At 41.3% G+C, this 25237-nt stretch overlaps 1 protein-coding gene across 13 annotated transcripts in view; it reads right to left on the minus strand.

The window, feature by feature from the left end:
- Positions 1 to 1040: 1040 nt before the first annotated feature.
- The window catches only part of PHF20L1 (PHD finger protein 20 like 1), a 75296-nt gene continuing 51099 nt past the window's right edge, over positions 1041 to 25237 (minus strand). For 8 of the 13 annotated variants that reach the window (XM_059165577.1, XM_059165584.1, XM_059165574.1 and 5 more), the window contains 7 exons: positions 15534 to 15698; positions 12084 to 12265; positions 11006 to 11105; positions 9439 to 9634; positions 5666 to 6032; positions 4268 to 4433; positions 1041 to 2905 (listed from right to left, as the gene is read on the minus strand). In XM_059165577.1, coding sequence (XP_059021560.1) covers positions 2763 to 2905; positions 4268 to 4433; positions 5666 to 6032; positions 9439 to 9634; positions 11006 to 11105; positions 12084 to 12265; positions 15534 to 15698 — 1319 coding nt within the window. In that variant the 3' untranslated portion in view covers positions 1041 to 2762. The remainder of the gene's footprint in view (positions 2906 to 4267; positions 4434 to 5665; positions 6033 to 9438; positions 9635 to 11005; positions 11106 to 12083; positions 12266 to 15533; positions 15699 to 25237) is intronic. The other 5 variants (XM_059165583.1, XM_059165579.1, XM_059165576.1 and 2 more) reach the window with 3 other exon arrangements.

Genomic DNA, 25237 nt, shown 5'->3' on the forward strand with positions numbered 1-25237 from the left:
CCTCTCTAGTCTACTGCTGATACTTAAAGACATGTATTTGTTAAGCAAGACTAAGTGGAAAGAAAACTCATCTGAAACCTCTCACAATGAACTTACTTCTCAAAAACCAATTCATACTCAAACAGGGAAAAGCGCAGCTTACTTCAAATCAAGTGTTGATATATTCTAAACAGGTTTGCGTATAAAAGTAATCTGACATTGACTGACTTTAAAAACCTAAATTAAGGGGCTCCTGGGTGGCTCAGTGGGTTGAGCCACTGCCTTCGGCTCGGGTCATTATCTCGGGGTCCTGGAATTGAGTCCCGTATCGGGCTCTCTGGTCAGCGGGGAGCCTGCTTCCTCCTCTCTCTCTCTCTGCCTGCCTCTCTGCCTACTTGTGATCTCTCTCTGTCAAATAAATAAATAAATAGAATCTTTAAAAAAACCCAAACACCTACATTAAAAAATTCGTACTTTCAATTCGTATACATAAAAGCAGAACAAAAATTTAGTAAGCTAAGTATTAATGGAACTTCTCATTTGCTGGCTGCTAACAAATAATCTGATTTGATCATAAGGTACTACGGAAACAATGCACAGCAATCTAACTGTGGTCACCAGGGACTGAGAAGAGGAGTATTACTAGGTACAAAGGGTCTTCTGTGTATGTGACAAGAATCTAGGCAACTCCACTATTCATGGGCTAAGGATGCTATCTGCTCCACTCTGGAAAAAAAAAAGAAAAAAAGATACAAATTCAATGTCTGGAATTTAACGACCACAGGGAAAAGATTAGAGTCATTATTTTTAACACAAACGGAAGGTAATACAGACATTAGGACGCTTAGGCCACACATGGAAGAGAGATACTCTTCTTTTACTTTAATATACAAATTTAAGCCAGTATCCCAACCACCTCTATTAAAGCTTTTCATTTCCCAGTAAGATCTCTGATAATGTTTGTGTATAACAAGTAAATACACAAGACTGTATCTTATGTCTGTTGATCTTTGGCACATTTGTCAAGTTGGAAAATGTCAAAAGGCAATAAAAATCTCTAATGACGGTTTTGCTCACTCTTTTAATCATCTTCACATCAAAATATAAGGCCGCAAGAAGGCAAGCTGAAATTTTAGGATATGTGGAATAGTTTTAATAAAGAGTTTTACATACAGTACCTTACATATAGAACAGTGTGTTTGCAAATTTAAATAATATCTGAATGTACAGTGGCATGTATTCTTATCAAAGATAAATTTCAAGTTTACTGTGTATCAGTTCTAAAATGCATTTACACAGATCCCTAGAACTGATAAACAGAATGAGGCATAAAATATTCAAGTGTTATTTCATCAAATAGCCTCCTCTGAACAATCTTTTTCTCCTTTTTAAAAAAGTTTCAAAACCTGTACATACATTTTTAATTTTTAAAAAGTCTGTTAAAAGGTAACATTTCATGTTAACCACCAACTCTTATAGTCTATAGTAATAAAACTAGATATGTGCAGATATAAATATGTGTAGGCTATGTACATATGTACGTTGAGTGTTTGTTTCAAACAAGCACACACGCTCACGCACACCCGCATATGGGGCACGGCGGCGGCACACAACTCACAAGAGCACTGGCGGACAGGAAGGCCTGGGCCCGAAATCCAGCAAGAGCTAACTCAGCAACTTAGTTGCCTTTGGTTTCAGAAATGTGTCCATTTGTGATCAAAGCTAAAAGTTTTGAGTGTGCATGTATTTTTTAAAAATAAAATTCATCTTCAGAAATGAAGCTTTTCCAGTATCCCACTACCAGCAGTTAAAAAATCCACAGCCACAAATTATTTCGTTATTTTTGTCACTCCTCATCCCAGCTGAGGTGATTTACAATATTTAATCTGAAGGCAAACACCAAGCATACTCAGGATCAAACTGTACGCGGATGCCTGAGTCCTGAATTCAACTGTATGTAGGACATATACAGTCTGCATGACATCTGTGTTTCTGATGGGCTGATGGCATACGCAAGACCCAGGAGCAGAACTCCCACAACATTTAGCACTCTCTCTCCAGCAGTGTCATCGTCATTTGGCACACGGACTCTTCTGCAAGCCATTCTGTTTATAATGAGCTTAATGCCTGCAAGAAATTTCAATTATTTGGCATTTTTTAAATATGTAATCAAAATGAAGTCAGAATTCCACAACTGTTTTCCTCAGAAGTGAGGCTTCCACTGTCAGTTTTCTGATTACGGACATTCATTACCTAGGAAACAGCTCATGATCCCATACAAGTTTAAATACTCTAAGCCCCGGAGCAGCTGGATCACCTGCAGAGAAGACAGTTCATACGGCAACCTTATAGAACTCTCCAGAATCTCCTTGCCTCTATAGTTTTGCTTTTGGCCAAACGCTGGTTTATTACATAGATCTTTCTACTAAAAATTAGATAAGCACACCATCTTTCTTTCTACACGTATGTCGAGCTTCATGTAAAGCAACTATTGAAAAATCCTGCCAACTCAATTTCCTTGGTACAGATTATATTCAACTTCATTGATCCCTGGCATATAACACATTATCAGACAGCTTGCGCATAAACTTTTTCTAATATTAGCTTCCTTGATAGAGGTTGTTCTTCCTTTTCCTTTCCAAGGTGCCATCCTATTGATGTCACAAATCAGTAAATGACCAAACATCACTACGTTTTTTTAACTATCCACTTAGCAGTCACGTGGATAATAAAAATGATCAACTGAAGAAACCCACATTCTTTTCGTTAGGTTTTCACTGTTGTCATACAGAGCAAAGAGTTGCTATTTGTTGTACTTTGCCCATGTCAATTAGGAGCTGTTTGATATGGCGCTTAAGTTGGGGCAGTCTTGCGAGAGGGTCAGGTGGTTCCAACTCCCCTGTGAAATCAAGCCAGCTTTCCAGAACTAAAAGAGAAAACAGAACAAACAAATTTAAATGGCAACTGGAAGAAGTCACAAGATGGTCTACCTGGAAGGCTGGAAAAGGATGGAGACAGGGTTCACCTTCCGTTCTCCCCAAGGCCAGGAACAGACTCAAGCCAGTTCTGAGAGGCTTTGGCAGCTTTTATATTATATCGTATCCCACAAGAGCTCTAGTCCTTCTTGGTAACTTCTGTTCTTATTTTAGGTAATTTTTCCCTTCATAGGCATAAACTAATTTCATTTTGAATATCTCCTTCTACTCTCTTCTGGAATAGGAAACAGTTTCCTGTGCCTGCTGAAGCTATTATTTTAGACTTAAGTAATCTCTACTTCATTTTAAATAAAACTTAACTACTCTAACCATTCTTTTTTTAAATCAGGAAGTTCTTTTTAAGAATGGAAAGGGGGTGGCAGCTTCTCGGTGTCCTTTCCAGTCCCACTACTTTATCATTACTTTAAAAAAATGCAAGCATATGAGAAGTCTAGGCAAAATGCAGTTAGTTGATTCCACACTTTTTATTAATAATAAGGGATAGTGTCCAATGTATTTTTCCCCCGTCACATATCTACTCACAACATTACAGTAACAAAAAGCTAAATTAAACCAAATGGAAGATGTTTTTGAAATGGGTTTTCTTTTCCTCTTTCCTCAGGGAAAAACAAAGCAGTAAGAGCTCTAGCTTACTGTAGGGTGAAATTAAGAAAAAAGACGGGGGGTTACAATCTTATGTATGACGTTAGGAAAAAACCCATTGGATTAGGAATCAGTTACTTCTTACTCAATTTTCTCAACTATAAAATGGGGATAGTATCTTTCCTGTCCACTCCTCAGCGTCCTATGTAATAAAGTGAAAAATATAAAAGAAAAGCATTTGAAAACGTGTGTGCAAACTTCGGTTTTACCTACTTGAGCTTGTGGGGGTTTCTTGTTGTTGTTGATTTTACTTCCTACTGACCACAGTGAGAGCAAAGATACAAAATGTTTCACCTCATATTTTAAATATGCTTAAGGCCCTTACACTGACTTCCAAAGAAAACACAGTTCAATGAAACTAATAAATATTCCATATGTTCTCTATATTGCAGCCGGTATTTAATTAACATCCACCTTTAAAAAAAAAATGAGATAATATCCAATCGTCTTGTTTTCAGCCTGAAAGACCCTAACCCCCAGCTGTACTGAATGCGGCGTGAAGGGGACAGGCCATCAGTAGGGACAGCACCTACGGAGCACCTACGGTTCTCAGCCCGTAACTTAAAACACTTCACACAACGTCGCCACAACAATAATAAATACACTCTGCAGACGGTAGCCACTGTATTTTAGTTCTTTCTTAAAATTACCATCAACTTCTTTCTCTATTAGGTCCATCCTGCTGGTGACTTCGTTCTGCATGTTCTCGATGTGCGTAAGGAGATTGAGCTGCCACTGAAGATGTGAGTCTCCTGGGTCTTCAGTGCCCTTTTTATCATTATAAATAAATACCGTACTCCTCTCAGCCGGATTCTTCTCCAAAGAACCATTAGGAAAAAACAAAATTAGGTGAAATGTAATGTCATAACAGGAAAGATACACCAAACACCTCATTACTACAACGATCAGTGAAATCCAATCAGACTCTTAGATTATTTTTAAAGGAAGTGCCAGCGCATAATTAAATTATGTGATGGCCCTTAAAAGAGCAGATATGCTTGCCATGTCTCTCCACAAAGCCTAGCACGGGGCTCCACAGAGAGCATTCAACAAGACGTGCTAAAGAAATAAGTTGCTAATTACACTCTGTAGCGAGAAACCCCAGCTCATCTAGACTAACCCCTTCCTCAATGAATCTAAGCTAATGACATGAGTGGAGTGAAGGCAGAGAGCAATGATGGAAAAATCATGAGGGCTGACAAAGGCCAGTTTAAAGTCTCATTACCCGTAGACTATAATTAACTCTTGCAGTTAAATCAGTGAGGCATGAGAGAGATAAAAATCTTTTAAAAACTTAAGAATTGCAAAATGCTTTCCACATACACAAAAAATCTGAACTCGACTCACCAGAAAGAATTTATTTCATAAAAGGGACAGTAATTTGACTAAATCATCTGCCACAAATATCATGAACTAGAGGCTTCCCAAATTTATTTGTTTACAGTGATTTCTTGATAAAACAAGGCCAGAAAAATAAAGACCTAATTATAAAGTGGCATTACTAGCTGAAAAATCAATGAAAAAAGAAGAAACTATTTCTAAGACAATCTCTATGAATAGTAAAAAGTTCACAGAAATTCAATGGACACAGAGCTGTAAGAATTCAGTTTATCGCATAATGCAATTGATATGCATATGTAAGTACACTAAAATTTTAAAAAGACTGGAATGCCACCTTTTATCTGAAACACATATTGTATTAATATAAACACACCCACAAACACTTACACGGTCTCACACACAGACATCTTCATTTGGAAAAAAATATGTCTCATAGTTTTTGGAGATATCTAAGCATGCTTACAACAACTGAAACTTTGATTAGGGCGAACGTTTACTGAATTACTACAACTCTGAATTAGGGGATAATTCAATGTTCAAATAGCCAGTGTTTTCTAATAGAGAAAGCAAATATCTTTACCCAACAAGGTATTCGTGAACTTGGAAATGTAAGCCTAGTTATACTAGGAATTCAGTATGTTTTATTTTATAAAACTGTCCTATGGTCTATCATATTTTCCAAGCCAAAACAAAGGAACTAGTTATACCTTTCCAGGCATTCCATCTTCTCTGACTGAGTAGCGTGAACGGGTTTTATCTTTTGTTTGGAATTCTCGTTCTTCTTCAGAACTACTAACATCATCATCATCTGAGCTCCCAGGGTCTACAAGAGACTTGCAGTCTTGACCAAAATGTTGTGGCTTTTGGTAACTGTGCTCACTTGTTATGTACGTTCCTTCCATTTTTAGGGGCAAACGAGGTGGTTCTTTATGGTTCTGTATGTGGTATTTCTTTTCCTCTATATTAACTGTGTCTGGCACTGCTAGTTTCTTCTCTATCCCAGCAATTCCTTGATCTTGGTCTTTTCGCTTCCCAGAATAAGCCCAGAGATGAAGGTCAGGATGATGTTTATTCCTTAAAGCAAAGTTGGAGAAAAGAGCAGTTCAGGGGCAGGAGGGAAACAAGTTTAGTGCCATAATAAATTTCAGAAAGTAAAGCTGATACAGATAACCGCTGGTTGTCCGTGTGTGCTGTACAGAGAGTGTGCGGACTCAGGCAAACTGGTCTCCACTTCTCTGCGGAAGACCCAGACTCACTGAGGGAACCAGGCTAGAAGGAGGGCAGGGGTTCAAGACCAAAGCAGAGGTATTCTTTAGGGTAACTTGTCCCAGAACTTAATCCAAAGTTTGAATTCTTTTTTGCAGAATAGAATTTTATAGAAATAATACTCAGGTAGAAAAGCAATGACGAGGGACCCCTGAGTGGTTCAGTGGGTTAAGCATCTGCCTTTGGGTCAGGTCATGATCTCAGGGTCCTGCTCAGCACGGAGTCTATTTCTCCCTCTCCCTCAGCAAACCCCACCTCAGCTCGTGCTCATTCTCTCTTAAATAAATAAAATCTTTAAGAAGGGCAACGATAGATGTAGTTCTGTCCACAGCTCACATCATCACTTGATTGATGCCCTTCTTTTCCTACCGACGTTTCACCATATTTTTTTAAACTGCACAACACAAAAAACTTGTATATAACAATAGTTTAAAATCTTCATTCATTCATACTTGCTCATGACAAAAAATCCAGGCAATAAACGCATACAAAGTAAAAACCTCCCTACCATGGCAATCATAAAAAAATGAGGTATTATCTTTCAGATGTTTTCTATACATATAAAATTATTTTTTTTTAAGATTTTATTTATTTATTTGACAGACAGAGATCACAACTAGGCAGAGAAGCAGGCAGAGAGAGAGAGAGGAGGAAGCAGGCTCCTCGCTGAGCAGAGAGCCCGATGCGGGGCTCGATCCCAGGACCCTGGGATCATGACCTGAGCCGAAGACAGAGGCTTTTACCCACTGAGCCACCCAGACGCCCCTAAAATTATTTTTTTAAATGGAGAAGTATATACTTTCTCTTTTTATACAAATGGGGCTCTCAGTTTGCCTTCCTCATAGACAACATATCTGGGCATCTTGCCCCCTCAGTGCACAGATGTTTCCCCCACTTTTACTCTAGAGCTCAACAGTATCCATGTACCCCCGTCTAGGCTCACCAGCCCATTCCTACCTACAGACGTGTGTGCGTGTTCGTGTGCTCTCTGCACACGAGTGGGGAAATTTCAGTCAGATACGGAGCTGCTGGATAGTGGGCACACACTTTAAATGTGATAAATGTCCAAGCGGCCTCCAAAGAGGTTGCAGTGATTAGCCCTCACCCACAGTCTATGATAATGTCCTCCTATCGCTAATTCTAGTCATTAAAATTCTGCAGTGAGTGAAACCACAATTCTTCAATCAGAATCGATAAGAAAGGGAAATACTCAGGAAGCATAAACCTTTCAGAAACCTCAATGTTTGTGAATTAATTATTTCCAGGTTAGACAAACACCCAGGGGCCAACTTTAGTTTTCTTTTAGTAGTACCCAAGTATTGTTCTAAAATTACACATTTTATCTTTTGGACCTCTAATTTAGTATCAGAAAATACTAAAATTCTCTTATAGTAAAGGCACAGCAGAAAGTTGGCTTTGTACTCTGTCTAATGGACCCTGTCTTGCTCTGTCACTGAGCTTAGACAAGTACCTCTATCTCTGACTATCCATCTATCAAATGAGAGGAGATCTATTTTTCAGGCTTATTTTAAGGATTAAATGAAATCTGATACTACAGCACTAATTTCTGGCATGAAGTAGACTTTCTTTTTAATAGGTTAGCTCTTCCCTCAAGTTTTAGCATCCATATGCCCTTTTTAAAAAGAAATCCATATTCAGATTTATGACCTACAACAGAAGCAAATCACATTCAACAGTCACCGAATACTTAGGTGTATACTAGGGACTGGCAACAAGATGATGGTGTAGTGAGGAGAGGTGGACATGAAAAAACAAAGTGCACAAAAGTGCCAACCTCAGTATGTAAGGAGTTTGCCAAGAAGGGTGAGTGATCAGCCCTGGTCGGGCAGGTATCATGAAGAGGCACCTGCTAAAAAGACTAGCTGTAGAAGGTTCGAAGTGTTAGTAAAGGCCTGTAACTATGATAAAGCAGGCTTCACTCAGGGATTATGGTTTGGTAGAGCTGCAGTGTCGGGGGAGAACAAGTGGGACAGGGAAGGCACCGCAAGCAAACAACAGAATACACGTCAGGGAAGGACTCCGCGTGCATGCTGCGGAGCCGGGAAGGCACTGTGGGATATGAAGCTGAAAAAGAGGCAAACTCCTATTTCTCTCTCTCTCTCTTTTTTTTTTTTTTAAAGATTTTATTTATTTGAGAGCATCAGAGAGCGCACATGCAAAACCAGCAGGGAGAGGCGCAGGGAGCGAGAGAAGCGGACGCCCCACTGAGCAGAGACACCCTGGGATCATGACCTAAACCAAAGGCAGGTGCTTAACCGACTCACCCACCCAGGCACTTCAAAGTCCTACTTATCTTTTACTAAACTCATACTGGCAACAGTAAGGATGAACTCAAAGAGTACAAGACTGGAGCCGCAGAGAACTAAGAAGGTGTGGCACTGTGAAAAGAGCGGCCTGGGCTGGGCCAGCATGAAGAGGAGAGACACACAGAACAACGAGAAGGAATTACAACGGCCAGGTGCCCGGGCCCACCAGGCTGAGGGGACAGCTGCACAGACGGAGGCCGAGGAGGGGGAAGGGTAAGTTTCCGGCCCAGGCAAGTGAGTCCCAAGGAAGACAGTCCTGTGAGAAACCAGTGAAGCATCCTGTTTTTATATAAAATACTGTCTTAAGAGAAGAATTCTAGGCAGGGATTAGAAGAACTGAAAACATGGGCTTCGAGAATACCTGGACATGTTACTTAGGGAGGCTCAGGCTGGGTTTGTTTGTCTTGTTTATTTTTTCTTGTTGTTGTTGTTTTAAGGGAAAAGAGTCTAGGATGACTAAAACCCATTTGGTGCAGAGTAGAGGGATGGGTTATATGACCTGCTCCCTTCAGAGTCCATCTTAAGGTAATTAAAAAATACTACATCTGGACACCATTCCTGGAGGAGCACACAAAATACCGGCTCACCAAGCAACTGTACTTAATTCTGCGCCTACGGCAATTACACAGAACAGCAGGGCAAGGACTAGCATTTGCTGGACTAGCAGAGGTGGTAGTGACCTTCATCCATGCTTATTCATTCCAGGACGAAAGGCAGGAACTAGCTACTCATCCAAAAAGCTTATTAATCCTGTCTATTTTTCAAAGTTAAAATGTGTTCAAATATCTCTTCTGTCTCCCCAGTTGCTCATCTGAACCTTCCAAAGGCTGCCTGATGACCCGGAATTCAAGTGCACGCCACCCGCCGCCCCGCGGCTCCGCACTTACTTCAGTATGCCGATCTTCAGCTGCAGCCCGTGCAGGACTTCCGTGACACCGTAGACGTCAGCAAGCAGGTGGTGTGTGGATACTATCTTTTTGGCATTGAGATGAGAGTAATTTTCTTTTAAAAACGATAACCCACACATCCTCCCGTTATCCAACCAGTCCTTATCATACCGATATTTCGCACTCCACCTCTGACCTGCAGATGAAGGTGACATTAAAATGACAAAGCTTTCCACTTACTTGGACTTCCCTCCCACTGGCATCTTACTAACACTGCCATGAGCAAGGTGAGCTCTGGCACTAAGAATAAATTCAGAAGAAGAGCAACACAGCATTCTGAGAAGCCGGCGAGCCTCCTCCGACCTCGGGGTCTCCTGCCCACTAGCGACAACACACTCCACTCAGGATGTGCTCAGACGCAGAGGATACCTGCAGAGGAACCTTGAGGGGACGGCTTTCCATTTCTGATGTGTCTGTCATCTGCCCTGTAGAAGGGCTGAGAGGGCTGGACAGAAACTAAACGGGGTACCCGTTCTCTCGCTAACATTTGTTTTGAACTGGATGAAGTAAGAGTTCGACTTAAGTGAATAAGGACCCCTCTTCAAGATCTCACAGGCTCCTGTATAATCCAATATCTTCAACGTCAATGTCTGTTAAATTAGTTGCTTATGTGTCTGTGACCCCTACTATACTATGAGATAGTGGAAAGGTATGCTTAGAATCAATCATCCTACTTCTTACCAGCATTTGGCAAATAGAAGGCATCCAATGAAGGCTGCTGAATGAACAAACAGATATCTACATTCATATAGATCTGAATCATTCTCCTGCCTCTTAATGTTTCTTTTCTTTTTTTCTTTTTTTTTTTTTTTAAAGATAGACAAGAGGAGTACTGGTAGGCTTTTATTTGGGAATATCTAGTTATCTTCTACCTGGGCAGCTGAAAGTGTACACGATATGCAAGACCTTGCTACTCGAAAGCCTCCGGCACGGAGGAAGGCACTGAACAAGGAGTCTAAAGGGACAGGTTTCCACCTCAGTTCTGCCATGTCTAGTACTCTCCTTGTGCACATGGCGTGCAACTCTCCATGGCTCAGTTGTCTCAGCAGTAAAATAAGGGGTGGACCGTGATCATCGGGAGAGCCCGTCTACTAAAATGAGCTGGATATGCAGCACAGTCAGGAACTTTTTTAATCACATCACAAGGAGTTACATTCAGAATACAGTTCCACTTAAAGAGGCACACATAAACCTATTTAGAAATCAATACACAGGGACACACGACAGGGCTAATCCTTCTCCAGGAAAATGACCTACATTAACTCTGTCCTTCAAGTAGTGGAGCAGTTATGTTAATAAAACGAGGCTAATGTTCTGGCCTCAATAATTGACACAGAAAACGAAGCTGTCACAAACAATGAAAAATATTTTAAAATTTCACCATGGAAGCAGAATTTAACTGATGAAGAAGTAACAATGTCTTATGCAGTGGGTACCCTACGTCAACAGATCTCTAGGCATAACGAGATCTTGGGCATCTTGCCACCAGCACGGGGAGGAGGCTTACCAGGAGGGTCCCTGCAGACGTAGCAGATGTACTGCTCGGGGATGCTCTCCTCCAGCAGCCCCATGCACACGCTGTGCTGCCAGCAGAGGCACTCTTCACACTGCCGAAAACACAGGAGTGCTTAGTCACAGGTCTGCTCACCAGCAAAAAAGACAAGTCCCCTTGCTTTCAGCTAGCAGTGGCCGTCTCTCGCTGCCTCCCAGAGCTCAACTCTTACTCCACACCATGATGCAAGTGCCGACAGAGGATGAATTTTATATTTCAAAGAGTCGGCTACTTCAAGAACTCCCTCTTGTTGCAGCTATTAAAATGTGCCTTGATAGATTACTTAAATCACGTAACACACACATACACAAAACTACTGCTCTCATTTACTTCCCACTAATTTGTAGGGGAAATATATCCCTAAAATAGCTTATTAAAGTGTGGACATTTTTCTTAAAAAAGACAAGTTCGTAGGATTGCCTGTAGCAGTCACTTCTTCAAGTATAACCTGTGCGGTGACCCTATACTTTTGTAGTTCCCTTATTTGAGAATACCTTTGAAAAGGGTGAGAAAACATTACTCTTTATTCTTGCAACTAACATCTCCAAATCTGCTAAATGACATCACAAAATGTGGGTTATGCTCCTTTTTTCTTAAAGATACCCTTTCTACAGAGAGAGGTGGTTTGTAATGCTCAGGCCCTGTAACAATTTTTGACAAGAGAGGAAATGTTTATTTCCTCATCTGCCCACTGAAGGGCTACAAACAGGGATCCAGGCCCAAAGGGCTGATACAGTCTACCCTTCAATATATCTAGATGCTCACCCACCCAAATGGCTTCCAAAAATGGCTTCCAGAATTTTGGCTTGAAGACCTCAAACTCAACACTCTCGCAAAGGGAGAGTGATCGTTACTTCATCTGAAGAGACCTTCAAATGAAGAGACCTTCCCGTCATTACTACTGGGATTTTAAACATGATAGGCAAGAGACCAGTCTTCAGTGAGACCACGAGTGACAAAAGAACACAGACGCCCTGATGTGCTTGCTGAGCACCTGAAATGATTATTTGCCACAACAGGGAAGACCGGTTACCTGGATCATGAAGCCGTTCTCCTCATCCATTTCACAAATACACCGCACAATCTCATTAAGAGCATCGTCTTCATCCTGAGATTCCTCAAAATTGGTTGAATCGAAGTCCTGATTATACTCATCCCCACTGAGAAGCAAACTCTCTGTTGAAGAATCATCTAGGAATTCCACATCGGATAAATCTAGAATATACATAAAGGTATACTCAGCGTATTTTTTCCTATGCTTGTGTCACTTTTCCAGATAGAAAGGCGCTAAAGGAAGTGATAATAAGCCATTAAGTATATAAAAAGGAAGGCCAGATATATGGGATTGGCATATGTCTCTGAACAAAGAAACAATTTTTGAAGAAATAGTTATGGTTGGCTTTACATCTTAACATCTACACTATTACAAGTAACCTGGAAAGTATCCTTCGTCTTGGTGCTTATAGAGGTCATGGCTAAGGGTGGTAATAATTCAAATCTGCATAGTTTTCAAATGCTTTCACAAACATTAGTCCTTTTCATCCTCTCCAGATTCACAGCTTGTAAAAAGAATGGATTATATTCTTTACACGACAGTCAAGGCACTTCAGCAAAAAGAAGTATGCCTGCAGTCTGTAACATCAACACTGCTGTTCCTGACGGCATCAGAATCCTCAACCACCAGCGCACTAACTGTGCAGCAGGTACTATACTAAGCACTTCAAACAGAAGATCTATTACTTGCTGGAACAGCGCGGCCAGCTAACGGTCGAGCTAACTGCAGGCAGGACTACCTGACTCCAGAGCCTGTGCTCTCAATGTCACCACTGCTCCTGAAACTGTGATCACAAGTTCCCTATGTAGAGTTCTAAAATTTCACTTTGCTTAAAATATTTTAAAACTGAGTAAGTATATTCTAGAAACTAGATTTATGACCACAACATTTTTAAAGGCCAGGTTTTAGGTTTGTATTTGTACCACTGCTGATGTCAAAGATGCCAATTTAGTCCAGCCACTGAGGAAAAAGAAAAAAAGAAAAAATCGAGGCAAAACAAGGAAAAATTTATTTACAACAAAGGGAAAGAAATGACGACAGGACACTAAAGGTTTGGCAGGAGTGTGGCTGGAGAAACACGGGGGATGCCTGGTCGAAGACGTGCCCGCTGCTGTGAGGCCCCTCAGGGAGCACCTGAGCGACAGAGGTGGCTCCTTCTGCCTCAGTGACTCGACCTCTCGTCATGGTCTGCGCCACTCCTGCACCTGCTCCTTACTCACCTCCTCTGTAGAGTGTCAACAGGCCGCAGCACTAAGGGCTCTGCATTCTGAATGCTCCACGGCCAGGGCTTAGAAGGAAGCCTGCTATACGCAGTAAGCTGCTCCAGAATGCTCCTGAAGGAGCTAAGGAGGGAGTCCATAGCCAGAGAAAATTCTCTTTCAGACAATCGGACCAGAAAGAAGTTGGCCCGATTCGAACTAAAAAAAGTCATGCTGTTTATATTTGAAATATTTCATGATTTAGTGCTTCTTTTACCAGTTTCTATTCTGATTTTTCCCGTTTTTGAATGCTTTCTTTTTGACTTATCCAAAGTTAATGTTTTACAGAAAAATAAACATTTTCTTTTCTTTAGGGTCTTAGGATATCTTGAAGAAAGTGAGGTCAGAAGAAATATTAGAGAAATACAGAAAAATTTTCAAGGAGCAAATCAATTAGGCATTATAAAATCCTTCTAATAACAAGATAAGCAGTCTTGAGAACCGAGAGGGGAAATTTCACTCATTCCTCATTTTACTATCTTAAATCCAAAACTAGTATTTTCTCTTGGGCCTTCCTGAACACAAGTTCATGATTCAAAATGGCAGACCGGAACGCGAGTGAACAGTTCCAAGCACAGCTGCAGCATACGTGTGACCTTACGTGGATGGCAATCAGAAGAGAATTCATACAACTATTATCACTGAAAGGAATTAGCATGTGTCGCACATATGTTTTCATGGCCAAATAACCAGGTTTTATGGCATTAGAATACAAACTTAACATACTGGCCAGAAACCCTAGTTTGAATAACTAATTCCCAAGCATCAAATGTTTGGCTGAATTCTAAGGACTGAGTAAATGGCCCCATGGATTCAAAGTTAAAAAGAAATGCAAATTAAAAAAAAAAAGTTCCCTCTCGTACTGAAATACCACATGGACAACAGCTCCAACCGAGAGGCCACAGGAACACCATTTTCTTGAACTACCACTGCTGTTTCCCCAGACACATTCTCTAAGTGGTGATTCCAGATCAGCATCACCCGGGAGCTCATTAGGTGTCAGGCATTGTGAGGAGGTCCAGGAAGGTGTTTTAACAAGCTTCCCAGGTAGTTCTGCTGCATGCTAACACTTGAGAACCTCTGGCCAACGCCCCGCACCCTGTACCAACGCCCCTCCTTCCTCCCGGCTCAGGGCTCGGTCACACACCGGCCAGGACTGGGGACACCTGCCTTCAACGCTCTTGCCACTAAGCTCTCACACAGCTAGTTCCGACAGCACTGCCAACCAGCTAGCCTCTCCATTCTCCAGCACTCTGCATAAGGTGAGGACTTTCTGACCTTGGCGGCCCCAAAAGGAGTATCCTTATGTGACTGTCAATCCTAAGAATGACTCAGGAACTCCATCTACTCTCCCGGAAATCTCATCTGACTCTGCAGCACACCTCTGGATCGGTCGTTTCAAAGCATCACAGTGACAGCTGTCACATACACGTGGGGTGAAGAGCCACTGGCCCAAAAGGGAACAGGGGACTTGTGCTTGTTAGAAAAGGAAGAGGGAGTTTTTCCTCCCTCCCCTCTATGTTTGAAAATGTTAAATCTCCAAACTGCCTGGTGCTTATTTTAGGAGGAAGGGAAAATGGCACTTCTCTCCACAGGAGGCCAGACAGGAGTTAGGCCTGGAAGAAAGCGAGTGGTATCCGTGCAAACAAAAACACATCACCTAGGACCTACCATGCTGGGCCCTCAGAAGAAAGGTGAAGGCCGGAAGTGAGCTCAGCCGTCAGTACCCCTGGGGTTTCACATAAGATGAAGACCCCATCCCTCACTCTAGTCTCCAGCCACTGCCATCAGGGTCTGCATGGGGAGAGTCTCCCTCCCACTGCTGGGAGCCCTGGAAGGCGAGTATACTCAAGCTGTGGCAGCCAGGATGGCTGGCAGGGCAACCTGACAGATTCTGAATCCACATGTAAAACACCCATAACCAGTACGTAGTAGACACTAGGAACTTCCTCACCAGATGTCCTATAATTAATGATAAGAGCCAATTTTACTTTTTAGAAATTTTAAAAAGTAGCTCAACTTGCAAAGGTTGAGACTTTCCTATTAGTTTCTGGGATAACTTCTTCAATAGCGTGCTCAGATAAGCCCTCACTGAATGAAGTATGTTTCCAGCTCAGTTCCCCATTTAATAATCTTAAGACTTGTTTAAGCATTACATGATTACACATACTTTCACCACTAAGATCAACTGACAAAATTGCCCTCGGGTACTGATATGTTGTATTTTTCTCCGTAAACATGCTTCGCAGAGCCAGAGAACTCCCAGAAGATCGAGTTAGTGGAGAAGAGCACCTTTCCAGAAATTCTAGAGAACTGTCTTCATAGTCTGAATAGTCTGTAATATAAGATACATAAAGAAATATTAATAAAGCATCAGGGCATCAGGAAGAGTCACTATAAAAATTAACAAGAAAGTTAAGTTTTACAAGACATAAAATAACCATGCCACCAGCGAGATCGTGGAGTATCCAATCAACTGGGCTGGGGAAGAACAGCCGGGACCCGTACCCCCAGGCAATACACACAGACCACCAGGGAGCGCCACGTTCCAGCTGGTATCCATAAAGTCTTGCGAGCGAGTCCAGAAGGGAAAAATGATTATTTCTACAGATTCTCTCCATTATAATCATGGCTATGTCTACAGGAAGATGTACAAGATGGAAATTAACTTTTTTCTTTTTGCAATTTGTAAAGAGGCACTCCTAATGTGTAGCATGTCAATTATTACACTGACAACTGATACATTTTTCAGCAAAAAATATTTCAATGAAATTATGTGGTCCTAAAAGAAATTAACCCGAGTCCAATCCTCCTCAGCTTAGCAAGAGCCATGCAGACAGAGGACAGGAAGCAGCCGCCTGCAGCTTCCAGGAGAGCTGGCTATGCTGACAGGGACAGGCAGGAGAGGGCAGGATTCGGGGTCCTGGGAAGGCTCCGGAGCACAGGAGAGCCTGGCACACTGAAAATCTGAGACTGTGGCTATAGCACAGTGAGGGACAGAAAGAAGAAATGAGGCTAGAGTGGCAGGGGCAGGTCTGGTTACACATATGTTTTTGAGTTTAATCCTAAACTCGGCAAAAAGGGCGTGACACAAGTCCGCTTCTGGTTTTCAAAGCCTACTGGAGCTGTGGAATGAGGAAGGGTGCAGGGAGGCGCAGGCAGGGGGCGCCACGGTCTGGCCTGGGAGAGGACAGCTGGCTTGAAAACTGACAGGGAGACCAGCGATCTGCAGGTCTGCAGACCACAGGTCTCTGGGGCTGGCCTGGCGTCAAAAGGGCAGTTTCCAGGCTTCTGCTTGAACTACCAAGAGGTGAAAAGAGGGCCTCTTGGTTGGGGCTGAAGAGTAAGAGGGAGGAGGAGAAACCAGACAAGGAACTGGGTCCAGAGGAAGATATTTATTTATTAAAGAATTTATTTATTTTAGAGAAAGTACAGTGGGGGGAGACATAGAGGAGTTGGGAGAGGAAGAGGGGGAATCCCTGCTGAGTGCAGGGTGCCACTCAGGGCTCAGTCCCAGGACCCTGAGATCATGACCTGATCTGAAACCAAGAGTAGGACACTCAATGGACTGAGCCACATAGGTGCCCCCAGAGGCTTTTCAAAGATGGGAGATCCTACACATCGTCTGCAAAAATCTAAAAATAAGGGGAGGCAGGGTGACAAGTGAAGGATTTTAAGAAGAGAAAGACAACAGTTTCCATTAGCATAGAGGCAAAGCAGTTAAAGATGGACATAACAGCTAAGCACATAGTTGTAGACAGATGGGCAAGTTCTCATCTGGTGGCTTCTATTTCCTCAATGTATATGAGGCAAAGGACACCTAAGGCAGGTTAGGGAATGGAAAGAGGTGGAGGAAAGGTCAAGAGTAGGAAAGCAAGTTTCCAGAAGAGCAGTACCAGTGTAGGTGTGCACTGAGTATCCATCTAAAGTCGGTGGTTGTGGTGGACAAAACAATGGTCCCCAAAGAGGCCCACATTCTAATCCCCAAACCTATGAATGTGTTAGGTTCTGTAGCAAAGCAGAATTAAGGCTGCTAATCAGCTGACCTCAAATTTACCCTGAATTATCTGGGTGGGCCCGATGTAATCACAAGAGTCCCTAAAGACCTGAGTGGCCCTTGCTGACTTTGAAGATGGTTAGGGGGACATGAACCAAGACACAGAGAAGCCTCTAGAAGCTAGGAAAGGCAAGAACATGGATTCTACCCTAGAGCCTCCCAAAAGGAATGCAGTCCTGCTGACACCTTCACTTCCGCCCATCAAGACCCATTTTGCACTCGTGACCTTCAGAACTTTAATAAATCCAGGTTTTTTAAAGTCACTGATATGTAGTCCTATGTGCCAGCAGCAACTGGACACGAACATAGCACTGACCGTACATACTACAGCACAGCCACGTCTACTGCGCACCCCTGTGCCAAGCACGATTCTAAGTGTTTTACGTGTATTAACTCCTAATCCTCCAGCTAACACAACGAGGAAGCTACAGCCGCTAGTGCCATTTCACAAGCCGAAGAACAGAGACTGAAAAGGTTGAACTGCCCAAGAAGACACAGCTTTCTTTGTAAAGTCAGCCTTCAAACACAGGGAGCCTGAGTACAGAGCCTTACTCTTAACCAAAAAGGGTGACCAGTGGATTTCAATGTTTCATGTATACACAAACCGGAAAGCCTGGCAAAGCAGATTCCCAGGCCTCGCCACCAGCAGGTCAGGAGTAGGCACCCACCTGGACGCTGCAGACGCTGAGACTGCAGAGTGACCCTGGTACAGCACGGGGCCACTGTGCCTCTCCTGGCCCCACAGGCTCTACACAGCTTGCCCCATGCCCTCTTACTTGGGCTCAGGTGAGGAAAGGGCATCTGCTAAATGCTAGCTGGCATCGTGTTCAGTACCTGATGAAGATTACCTGACTGAATCCTCAAGGTAAAGCTACACAGCAGAAACTATTACTACCACTTTAGACATGAGGAAACTGACATTTATACAATTTAAGTAACTTGCCAAAGGACGACGAAGTTCCACTTTGCAATGAAAATTTGAACCCAAAGCTCAGCTTTCAAAGTGGCCCTTTGATCAATGACATGTTATATTGCCTGAACGTCAGAATAATGACAGAAACCTCAGTTTGGTGGTTACAAATAAAACAGACTGATAGATAATCTTTCCATGTGGTATTAGCAACTAAACAATACTTCTTGGCACTCTACACCACACCTGCATTCCCCATGCCAGGCCCCTCTGGCTATAGTGAACAAAGGTCCACTGCTAGCTTTAGGTTAGATCAGCTGTAATCCTCCACATAAAGCCCCTTCCTTGATCACTCCAGCTTCTCTACACTACAGACAGAACTTACTCTGTATCACTTTTACTTCCCAATACGACATGTGCTTCTTATCGCTGTTACAATATGCTGATAAGGCTTGCCTACAAGCTCCTAGAAGGGAGTCTCTGTTTTCACCACACAATGCTCCAGATTCTCCTGGCATTTCTCATTATAGTTCTTTTAAATCTCTCCACGCCTTTTCATCTTTTCAGATACAGGAAAGATGAGAAGATAAAGCGACTGGCTCAAAGTAACCAAGTGGCTCAAAGTAACAAAGGTAAAAACTGGCAAGGATGTCACTCTTAAATCCCAACATGGCGATTTCTCCTACGGACAACCGTTAAGAAAGAACTTCCTACGCCAGCAAAGACAAGTAAAACCTGCTAAAGGGAAGAACGCAGGGTCCAGCAAACACTCTCTAAGGCCCAAGAAGTAACAGAACAACAGAGCATGATGGTTCATGTTAAAATTAAGACTGAAACCAGACTCCCTGGGTTTGAATCTGCTTTTCACCACTCACTAGCCATGTGAGCTTGGACAGCTCTACTTGTTTCAGTTCACGGTTTCTAAAATGGGTATAAGAGGCTTCACTGTAAAAAGCATTAGTTAACGGGAGGATTAAATACATCACTGTATAAAAAATGCCTACAGCACATCTAATACATAATAAGCATGGCAGGATATGCAAAATAACATTCAGTGTTAAGAAAGAATTTTTAAAGCTCCCTGGTTGTAGTAACTGTAGAATAAAATGCATATTATATTAGGAACCTCAAGTAGGAATAATGTGAATGTTTTAAAATTAAGATGTCTTTAAAATTTTAAAGTTATTTAAAACCCCCTATTTCCAGCTTTAAAGACTCCTTTTCTAATTTAATCTGGAGAAGAGTCACTTCCAAGATGAATGTAAATAGCCCAGAATAAATTCTCAAATGTAATAATTAATTGCACAGATGCCTGTGATTACCCAACTCCACACCTGCTGTGTATAAAAAGCAATGCTTCGGTGCATCTTTAAGTATTAGCTAGGATTCTATTTACAAAGTTAAGATTTTTCATTTATAGGTCTGATTTTAAAATGTAAACGATATAAAGCTCTTTTCAATTAAAAAATAAAAAAATATATGAACATGTTTTTAAGGATTAATGGCTCTCTAAAAGCAGGAGTAGTGTAACTGCAGAACACAACTCTGAGGTGCCAATTTTCCTTGCAACTTTTCCTCTCGGTCTTACTAATCCAGATCACCCTCTTTCTTCCAGGACACCACCACCTCCTGCATTCTCCCCAACGCTGCCAAAATGTGACCCCCTCTTCATTTGTCCTTGGTCAGCCCCTCCCTGTTCCGTCCCCCCCCCCCCCCCGCCCACCCTTACACAGGGTATTAGCACACTAAGAGTCTGTGTCTGCTGGGGAGTCCTGGAATCGATCTGTTTGCTGACGTGGCAGAGGGGGGCGTGAGCAGCTCGCCCTTCCTGCCATGAGGCGAGGCTGTCCCCGCCGCAGTACCCCAGTCCGCCAAATCCCCCTGGCCTCTGGTCACTTGGGAGTTCACCTGGCAGTATGATATGTGGTCTGAAGCTTCTCGAGTCTGCGTTACATTCCCTCCCAGGAGGGTATTCATATATCAAATGTGTTTGTGATCAGTGGTTTTTGTTTATGAAGCTCCAGATTTTCCTGACTTTAGGAAAAGTCAGGAGTCTGGGCCCCAGGGACCCGTATGTGAAAGGGCGGGGTGAGGGGAGAACACACAAGGGGCAGTGCGGGCACACGAGGGGCAGTGCGGGCACACGAGCGCACAGATATGTTCAAGACATTCTCTGGAAAGTAGTTTCAAGCTTTTCAGTCCTCTGTTTGATCCTATGTCAAATGTACGCTGGCAGCTTTTGGGTGAGAGAATGTAGAAACAATTAAAATATGATTTGGGGCATAGTGAGGGAATTAAAAATCTGAAGAATTTACCACTAATTACTGACTTGGAAATTTCCCAGCTGGCTTTATAGTTTTTAAAACTGGCTTTTAGGGATGCCTGGGTGGCTTAGTCAGTTAAACGTCCGCCTTTGGCTCTCGTCATGATCCCAGGGTCCTGGGATAGAGCCCCACAGTGGGCTCCTTGCTCAACAAGGAGTCTGCTTCTCCCTCTCTCCCTGCCCCTCCTCCCCCTGCTCATGATCTTTCTCTCTCTGACAAATAAAATCTTTTTAAAAATTTAAATAAAAAACCTGGTTTTACAAGTGTTTAATGAATATGAAAAAAACCCTGGGATGACATAAAGCATGTCAGTCAATACCACAAAAGACTGAGGTGCCTGTCACATAGTTGAAGAGAACCTGTCCTCACTTTTGAAGGTCCTACTCTACCATTTTCCCATTTGAACTGATAAACTCCCCACCTCAGAGGTTACCACGTCCTGAAATTCTGCTCACCATTCTCTTGCTGTTCTTTACGCTTCTGCTACTTTTTGCTACTTTATGCTGTTGCTATGTTCCCATATAGTTTTGTATTACAACTTTTTGATCTTTACATATAAAAAATCATATTACACGCTTTCTTCAGTGATTTTTAGCTTATCATTTTGTTCCTGAGATTCCTGTGGATATAGTTCATTTATTTACATAGTGATACAGATTCCACGGAATCAGTGTGTGACTTTGATGGGTATCTGGGCAGTCAGCGCTGCTATGGCCATTCTCATAACTGCCTCCTGATGGGTCATGAGAGCCTAGTTAGGAACTGTAAGTTACATGGTGAGCACACTTGCCAATGGCCGCTTTCCACAGTAGTCAGTATTGTGTCTCCACTGCCTTAGCAACATCTGATACCATCCACCTTGTAACTTTTGCAGATAGCTGCTAGGTAATAGATGCCGACAGGTATTAAAAATTACATTAATACTGCTTCTCATAAGATTGGACATCACGTTACATATTCATCTTACCATTTACCAAAGAGATTTCCAATTCTGTGAAAATACCTGTTAAAATCTTCTGCTTATTTTCATACTAGGAAATTTTTCTTTCTATTCTAGACTTGTAAGTTCAAAACACAGTATGAATACCAATCCTTTGTCAGATGCACCTGTTGCAGTGTTTTCTGATAGTCTGTGCTGTCTTTTCACCCTCTGTATAATAGTTCCATTTTTTTTTCCCCTGTAAGGGAATTTCTTTTATTATTTTTTTTTTCTTTTTATCTTTTGATACCCTCACCCACTTCTCCTACCCCCACCCCCTGCTTTTGGCAACCAATATTCTGTTCTCTATATCTATGAGGTTTTTTTTTTTTTTCTCCCTTAAGATTCCACATATAAATGAGATGATAAGGTATTTGTCTTTCTCTATCTTATTTCACATAGCATGGTGACCTCAAGGTCCACCCACATTGTCACAAATGGCAAGATTTCATTCTTTACTGTGACTAATACCCCACTCTGTGTGTCTGTGTACACAAATTCTTTATCCATTCATCCATCAGTGGACACTTAGGTTGTTTCCCCAACTTGGCTACTGTGAATAACGCTACAATGAATATGAGGATGCATTTATCTCTTCAAATTAGTGTTTTTGTTTTCTTTGGAAAAATATCACATGGTAGAATTGCTGAATAAGGTTATTCCTTAATGTTTTAATGTTCTGAGGAACCTCCATACTGTTTCCCAGTGGCTGCATTCCCTCCGATATGCAGAATGGTTCTCTTTTCTCCACATCCTCACTAACACTTGTTGTCTTTTGGCAACTGCCATTCTAATAGGTGTGAGATGTTACCTCACTGGGGTTTTGACTTGCATCTTCCTAATGATTGATGATGTTGAGTATCTTTTTATGTACCTTTTAACTATGTGTACATCTTCGCTAAATGTCTATTTCAATCTTTTGCCCAGTTTTTAATTAAACTGTGTTTTTGCTATTGAGTTTTAAGAGGTTTTTAAAAATATATTTTGGGTATTAGCCCCTTATCAGACAGATAATTTGCAAACATTTTCTTCATTCAGTAGGTTGTCTTTTTCATTTTGTTGATAGTTTCCTTTGCAGTGCAGTAACTTTTCAGTATGATGTATTTCTGTTTATTTTTGTTTTTGTTTTTGTATCAGATTTTTAAAAAAATCATCACCAAGACCTAGGGCAAGGAGGTTATTAACCATGTTTTCTTCTAGGAGTTTTAAGGTCTGGGATCTTCTGTTCAAGTCTTTAATCCACTTTGAGTTAACTTTTTGTTTGGTATAAGATTGTGGTCAAGTTTCAATCTCTTCCATATGGCTGGCCAGTCTTCAGCACTACTTATTAAAGAATCCCCTTGCCCCACTGTATATTCTTGGCTCCACGCTCATTAAGTAATTCACCATATATGTGAGAGTTTATTTCTGGGCTATTATCTTTCATTAATCTAAGTGTCTGTTTTTATGTTAATACCATGACATTTTAATTACTGTAGCTTTATAGTATTTGAAATCAAAAAGTGCAATACCTCCAGCTTTGCTCCTTTCAAGGTTGCTCTGGCTATTTGGGGTTTTTGGTGGTTTTACAAATTTTAGAAACAGTTACTCCATTTCTTTGATAAACGTCCTTGGAATTTTGATTGGGATTGCAACGAATCTGTAGATTGTGTAGCGATAGTAAGGGCAAGTTAACAGTACTGCTTCTCCCAGACCATGAGCATAAAACATCTTTCCATTCATTTGCATCTTCTTCAATTTCTTTCTTTAACATCTTAGTACACCAAAATATAGGTCTTATATTTTATATATTTATTTTTAGATTGTATATTACATTTTATATTTAAAAAGGTATTTTATAGGGGCGCCTGGGTGGCTCAGTGGGTTAAAGCCTCTGCCTTCGGCTCAGGTCATGATCCCAGGGTCCTGGGATCGAGCCCCGCATCGGGCTCTGTGCTCAGCAGGGAGCCTGCTTCCCTTCCTCTCTCTCTCTGCCTGCCTCTCTGCCTGACTGTGATCTCTGTCTGTCAAATAAATAAATAAAAATTTTTTTTTTAAAAAAGGTATTTTACAATATACAGGGATCTTTCACTCCCTTGGTTAAGTTTATTCCTAAGTATTTTATTCTTTTTCATACAATTGTAAATAGGATTATTTTCTTGATTTCTCTTTCTGGTAGTTTGTTATCAGTGCATAGAAATGCAAGATTTTTCTGTATTGATTTTGTATTCTGCAACTTCACTAAATCTGTTTATAAGTTCTAATAGTTTTTTGATAGAGTCTTTAGAGTTTTCTGTATATAATATCATGTCATCTGCAAAGAGTGGCAGTTTTATTTCTTCCTTCCCAATTTGGAAGCCTTTTTTTTCCCCCCTTGCCTAACTGCTCTGGCTAGGACTTCCAAAACTATGTTGAATAAAAGTGGCAAGAGTGGGCATCTTTTCCTTGTGCCTGATCTTAAAGCAAAGGCTTTCATTTTCCCACCACTGACTATGATGTTAGCTGTGGGTTTGTCTTATATGGGCCTTTATTATGTTGAGTTATATTCTCTCTATACCTACTTTGCTCAGTTTTTATCCTAAATAAATGTTAAATTCTGTCAAATGCTTCTTCTGCATCTACTGAGATGATGTGATTTTTATCCTTTATTTTATTAACATGGTAAAACACACTAACTTATTTGCAGATGTTGAACCATCTTTGTACCCCCAAGAATAAATCCCACTTCATCATGGTACATGATCCTTTTAGCATATTATTGAGTTCGGTTTGCTAATATTTTGTTGAGGATTTCTGCATCAATGCTCATCAGGGATACCGGCCTGTGATTTTCTTTTCTTATAGGGCCCTTGTCCGGTTTTAGTATTACCAGGGTAATGCTGGCCTCATAAAAAGAGTTTGCAAGAGTTTCCTCCTCCTCTTCTTCTTTTTTTTTGAGGGGGGGGGGGAAGCGTCAGAGTTTGCAAGAGTTTAAGAGAAGACTTTGGTACTAATTCTTCTTTGAATATCTAGTAGAATTAACCAGCAAGGCCATTCAGTCCTGAACGTTTTTTGTTCGGAGGTTTCTAATTACTGATTCAATCTCCTTACTAGTAACCAGTCAGTTTAGATTTTCTATTTATTTAGCTCTATTTTCATGATTTAGCTTTGGGATTTTGTATGTTTCTAGAAATTCATCCATTTTTTCTAGATTGTCCAATTTGTTGGCATATAACTGCTCATAGTAGTGCCTTTGGGTTCTCTGCATTTCTGTCATATCACTGTAACATTTCCTGTCTCATTCTATTTATTTGATTGTTTTCTCAATAAGTCTAGCTAAAGGCTTATCAATTTTTTTCCATTACCATCTCCCTTTCATCAAGTAATCCCAAAATCCCCAAAAAGACACCCTCCCCAAAAAAGAATGTTTTAGCTGAACATGTACTAACTTCCCTAAATAAAACAGAAACACATGTAATGGCTTTTCTATTTATCCAATCTACTTTTACGAGGCTTATCAATTTTGTTTGCTTTCTCAAAGAACCATTTCTTAGTTTCACTGATCTTCTCTATTTATTTCTGTTCTAATTTTTATTATTTTCGTTCTTCTAATAAGTTTGGGCTTTCTTTCTTCTCCTGTTTCTAT

The sequence above is a fragment of the Mustela lutreola genome, chromosome 3 (genome assembly GCF_030435805.1).
Source record: "Mustela lutreola isolate mMusLut2 chromosome 3, mMusLut2.pri, whole genome shotgun sequence".
Classification (NCBI taxonomy): Eukaryota; Metazoa; Chordata; class Mammalia; order Carnivora; family Mustelidae; genus Mustela; species Mustela lutreola.